General features: G+C 37.2%; 1 protein-coding gene across 1 annotated transcript in view; it reads left to right on the forward strand.

The window, feature by feature from the left end:
* DIRC2 (disrupted in renal carcinoma 2) overlaps nt 1-6,069 on the forward strand; it is a gene marked incomplete at its 5' end in the record, with an annotated part of 68,345 nt that overhangs the window by 3,803 nt on the left and 58,473 nt on the right. Inside the window, one exon of the mRNA XM_005873212.2 lies at nt 4,202-4,295. Coding sequence (XP_005873274.1) covers nt 4,202-4,295 — 94 coding nt within the window. The remainder of the gene's footprint in view (nt 1-4,201; nt 4,296-6,069) is intronic.

Below are 6,069 nucleotides of genomic sequence, written 5' to 3' on the forward strand. Positions count from 1 at the left end.
AGATCTACAGGGAGTTCCTCTTGAGTCTTCAGCTATCTACTGGTCAGTAGATAGTTGTAAGGAAACTAAGTCTGGAGAAAGGACCACCAAAAAGGAGCAGGCAGAACAATTCCCAAAGTTTATACAAGGCTGGGAATAGTTCACTTTCCCAACAGCCATAATGGGAAAAGCTTATAATACATAGGAGGTTGGGTTGAATACTCAGAAGGGCATTGCCTCAGTAGTAAAGATAGATGATTCCTAGACTAAAGGATGTTCTGGTTCCAACTAGTAAAGCTTAAAAGATCAAAGATAACTTAACTGTATCTCAGAACATTGTTCAAATATATTTAAAGGAATAAAAAAAAATCCATCGCAAAGAAGGTAAAAATCAGAATACCCGACATCCAAATCAGAAATTACCAAACATGCAAAGAAGCAGGAACATTCAACTCATAAAGATGAGAAAAATCAATTAATAGAAACAGACCCAGAAATGTCACAGATAATAGAATTTGTAGACAGGGACATCAGAACAACTAGTTTAAATATACTACATATGTTCAAGAAGATAGAAGAAAGCAAGGAGAGACACAGAAACAAAAGACCAACATTAAACTTCTAGAAATGAAAATGTGATCTATGTCTGAAACCAAAAAATATACTCTTCAGGATTTAAGAGCAGATTAGATGTTTCAGAAGAAACGGTAAGTGAACTTGAAGACAGCAATAAGTGCTATCCAAACTGGAACACAGAGAATAAAAGGCTAAAAATTAACAAAAACCCCAACAAACATCAATGGGCTGCAGGACAGTTTTAAGTAGCCTAATAATTTGCATGTAATTAGAATCCCAGAAGAAGAAGTGAGAAGTAATGGGAGAGGGTATAGAGTGAAATGAGGTGTGTGTGTGTGCATGTATGCACGCGAGGGGGTTTGGGGGATGGAATAAAGAAATAATGGTAGAAATATTACCAAATTTGATATCTACAAATCTAAGAAATTAAAAAAATCCCAGCAGAAGAAACATGAAGAAAACTATACCAACCCACATCATAATCAGTTTGCCTAAAACCAGGGGAAACCTTAAAAGCATTGAGAGAAAAGAGATTAGGAAGCTTAAGGGATGAGAGAGTAACAGTGAGCTACAAGTGGCTGGGGAAACAATTTTCTCAGGAGAGAGGTTTCAGTGGGAGTAAGAAGGTGAAGAGAATATTTAGAGAAGAACTTGAGGATATAGGGATTCCACTGACCCACTGATTCTGAGTACCTCAGAAGGCAGGCACAGTGGAAAGGTTTCAGGAAGGAGTTGGGGAGGTGGCAGGTGAGGTTAGATTAGGGAGTATATGAAGCCATACTGGGATATGGTTTGGATCCCATCATGGGATCTCTGTTGACTAATGCAAACAGGAATAACAGGCACAATGTAATTAGTCCTGGTGGGCTCTAAGACAGATTGTGCTGGCCTGGCTGTGACTGTTGGGGACAGGGAGGCTAGAGGTCTTGCGAGGAGCAAAACAAGGCTTGCCTTCACTCCAGCTGATAGAAGCTGGAGGCTGGAAAGAGTAGTCTTTCCAGATAAACGTTGAGGCCATAACTGCTTTCTTTCCCAGGCACCTGATGTAGAGACTCCATTCCTGTACTAAATAGATGCCCAGCAAAAAAGGAGTTATCTCCTCTACTGGAAGGAAGCTTCCTGCCGTGTCTGGATTCCACATTGGAATGGAACTTATTTTTATTTTCAGTCATGTTTTCCAAAATCGTTCTCATACCTTTCATCAAATGGTTTTTGCACTCATGTCCTAGTACTACTGTAATCACTTGGGATCTAGTTATTTAAAGGTGTTAGATGTCTCTTCAGCCTATTTTCCTGGGGTCCTCTTGATATCTTTTTGATTACATGCAGTTATAGAATCCTGCCTTGTCAAGATTTGAATGAGGTAAAGAAAGCATCTTTTCAAAATTGAGCATCAGCTGGGGTGGATTAAGTAATACTTAGCAACAATTAAAAATAAGCAAGAAAGCCACAAGCTGTACTTGCGAGGTTGCTTTCATAATTAGGTTTTAACAACTCTTTATTCTTAAATGTTTGTATTAGCTGTTATATTATCATTGGTTTGATAAAAAGCATCCTTGAGTAGAAACGTGTGCTAGCCTTGAACAGTAGTAATAGGGAACCTGGTTATTTGGGCCATATTGCCATAACCAATGCTCTACTGCTCACTTACAAATCAAATAGTTAAGGGAAAAATAAATATCATGTAGAATGTAAGCCTTATAGTCCCAAATCTGAAAAATCTTATTCAGTATCTCATAGGGCACCCATTTTGAAAGTTTAGGATATGTATGATCATAAATGTACTTTCTATTAATTACATTCTATTTCCTGTGGCTCTAATGTAATGTTTTTTAAAGGGAGAGGGAGGGAGGGAGAGAGAGAGAGAGAGAGAAAGAGAGAGAGAGAGAGAGAGAGAGAGAGAGACACATTGATCAGCTGACTCCTGCACATCCCCTACTGGGGACTGGGGCCACAAACCTGGCATGTGCCCTAACTAGGAATCCAACCAGCGTCCTTTTGGTGCATAGGACGACACTTAACCAACTGAGCCACACCAACCAAGATGATAATGTGGTTTTAAAATATGTGTTCTGTTAGTAGAAGCAGTAAATGAGCAATGTGTATGCATTGCTTGTTACTGAGAAGCACAATTTTCTGTGCTATTCCTTCTGCCAAATTGCATTAATCATGTTCAGCTCATATAAGAATATTATAACGTTCATATCACAAATTGTCCTCAATGTAGTGTCTTCGTGTGCCTGATCTGGATATCAAGTTTATTTTCTTCACTATGTTTAATCTGAGTAATTATAGTTTTGTTGATTTTCAGTTTTCTTCAAGCAGAGAAGCCCTTTGGAAACCAAACATTTAACCATCTCCCCTTTGCCAAAAAATGAGAAAGATCTGAAAAGAGAGAAAAATTTGCATTAAACAATTTGTCTACTCATTGTGAAATGGTTTCAAAGAGGTGTTGAGTTTGGGAGAAATTGGAAGAACTTTTGCCACCTCTGCCACATGCTCACTATGAGCCACTGTGTGATGTGGCTGCTGCAAACAAGAAGGCGGCATTCGTTTAGAAGCAACAGCAGCTTTCCAATAGTAAGATGATATAGTCCCACTTTATTACTTAGATTATTGTGTCTATTTTTTGGTACCTTCTGTTTATATTCTCTCCTTCCTATTATCCATGTGACCAACCAGAGGCAAACATTTTAAAAATAATTGATCATATTGGGATACAAAAGGGAAAGCTATCTGACCTAAATTGTCTTCTAAAGTCCTAAGCTATGTTTTCTTTTTAAAACAACATCTTTCTGTAAGTTGGAAAGCCATTTGATAAATCAAGAAAAATAAAAAGAAAGACCATTATTGTGTTACTACTAATCAAAGGATTCTAAAGATCACCCCCATGACCCTATAACAAGCATTAGCTTATCCTGATTATACTATAAAATACGTAATTAGCCATTTTCTCCATTTTTGGAGAAAATTTAAAGCAATAATGTATCACATTAAAAAATATTTTAGCGCCCTGGCCAATTTGGCTCAGTGGATAGAGTGTTGGCCTGTGGACCGAAGGGTCCCGGTTTGATTCCGGTCATGGGCACATGCCCAGGTTGCAGGCTCAGTCCCCAGTTGGGGGCATGCAGGAGGCAGCCTATTAATGATTCTCTCTCATCATTGATGTTTCTATCTCTCTCTCCCTCTCCCTTCCTCTCTGAAATCAATAAATAAAAAAATTTTTTAAGTTAAAACTACCACTCTTTAAAAATATATATATTTTAGTGAAAGTTTAGAGTTTTTGCAGTTTGCATTTGAAAATTAGAAATTTTATATTGGAGATATAAAACTAAAATACCTAGTCCTTTAAAAATTTTTTTCTATATTTTTAGTGTTCCATATGAACAAAACATTATAGCCATTTATTTTGAAAAAACCAGAGCTAATGGAACTTCTTTTATCCTTGATGTGATCATTAAATTTTCTATTAAAGTTATAAAAATTTCATTTTCAGCATGTAGAGGTCCTTTTTGCATGTTGGGTATTATGGGGGAAAGCTATAATATTAGGTTATAACATTATTATGATTGAGTATAAAAATCTTTGTTCTTAACACTGGACTTAGAAAATAGAAAATAATCGGGATGTTTTTGTTTCCTTTTAGGTCTTCGGATAACTGTGCTTCTGACATCCTTCCTCATGGTTTTGGGAACTGGTCTAAGATGCATACCTATATCAGACTTAGTGCTTAAACGAAGGTAACTCCTATAAATAACTTAAAAAATTTTCCCTAATTTTTCTTTTGTTATGAGTATGTTATGCATGTTTGCTTATAAACTTTTAGTGAACCGTTCTATTTTTAAGATGATAAATAGAGGGTCATATTTATAGTAGCATTTATTTCCCCCTATATAATGATTAATTCAGTATACATTTATTAGTTGTTATGTGGAAGACATTATACTAGTTATGTTAAGAGAACAAGTTCATCTTCATGCTATCCAGGTGCTGTAATAACCACAGGAAAATAATAGTGTAACATAAGGAAGAATGATGTAGTTAATGTCATAGGAGAGGTTAAAATTGCTCTGAGAGACTGAGAAGTTTTGTCTGAGGGTATGAAGAAGAAGAGTTTATGAAGGAGCTGATAATTAAACTAGGTATTGAAGGATGAGTAGAATTCTGATAACTATTGTCAGGGGAAGGATATTCTGGGATAGCGGAACATTAGGAACAAAGGCATGGAGGCAGGTAAGTGTAGGCCTCTTCTGGGCTGGGTAGGTAGTTTCATTTCTGTCACTGGGGTCCATGGGTTTATTCTCAGAGGGTGTAAAGTATACGAAGATTTAAAATGTTTGTTTTCCTTTTGGTTATAATACTGTATTAAGAATTATTTTATCAGTAACAATCCATATTTTAAAAAGATTTTTATTGATCTGAACTTCAATTTCTTAAATTAGTGTTTCTTAAGTGGGGGCCTTAGATGTGACCTTGTAAGCCATTAAGAATTTTTTTCCCTTTAGAAAGGACCCATAAAGTACTCGATTTGGGGAGACACTGGTCTATAGAATAAGGTATAAGAATGGAATGTAAAGAGATGAGTTCAGAAAAGAGTATCCAGATTATGCAGGATCTTGATGCCACCCTATAGAGCTGTATTTTCCTCAAAGGACAGTTGCAAGCCACTTAGGTTCTTAACCAGAGCAGCAATAGAGTCAGACCCATGTGAGGTCAACTACTGATTTGAGGTGTGTAGGATTAATTACAGAGCCTGCCGGCAGGAGACCAGGAAAGATGCAGCGAGAGCCCAAGCTGGAGTCATTCTTTTGTTTGCTTATTTATTTATTAGTTCATTTATTGAACAAAGTTAACTGAGCTCCTATCATGTGTTCTGGGCGTGGGGGATACAGCATGGAACACAGTAGACAAATCCCTGCCTCATGGAGTTTACATTCCAGTTGGGGAGGCGGGCAATAAACTAGGTAAGTAAGTAAAATATGTAGTATGTGCTATGGAGAAAAAAGTAAAATAAGAAAGAAAGATTTGAAATGTCAGGGGAAGGATGGTAACATTTCATAAATAATGAAAAAAACCTCATTGGGAAGTTCACTTTTTTGGATAAAAACCTAGGACGGAATGATGCATTATCTAGGGGACAAGAATTCTGAGCAGAGAGAATAACAAGGGGAATGGGTGGGAAGGGAACGACATGGCTTGGCAGGGAGATATGGCTGGAATCGAGTGAGAGACTTCATGGGAAGAATAATAGGAAATGAGACCAGCGCAGTTATGCATGGTGGTGGGAGTGTGAGCTAGGAAACCACTGGAAGTTTTGAGCCAACGAGAACCAGAGTCATATTCTGCTTTACTTAGAATAGACTGAAGCTGGAGGTCAAGGCAGGAGTAAGGAGACCTATTAGGAAACCAGTGCTATAAACTAGGTAAGAGACAATGGTAGCTTGGGCCATAGTGGTAGCAATGGTGGTGGTGAGAAGTGGTCAAATTCTTTTTTTTTTTTTTTTTAGTATTTTT

Source organism: Myotis brandtii, unplaced genomic scaffold (genome assembly GCF_000412655.1).
Source record: "Myotis brandtii unplaced genomic scaffold, ASM41265v1 scaffold4, whole genome shotgun sequence".
Taxonomy (NCBI): domain Eukaryota; kingdom Metazoa; phylum Chordata; class Mammalia; order Chiroptera; family Vespertilionidae; genus Myotis; species Myotis brandtii.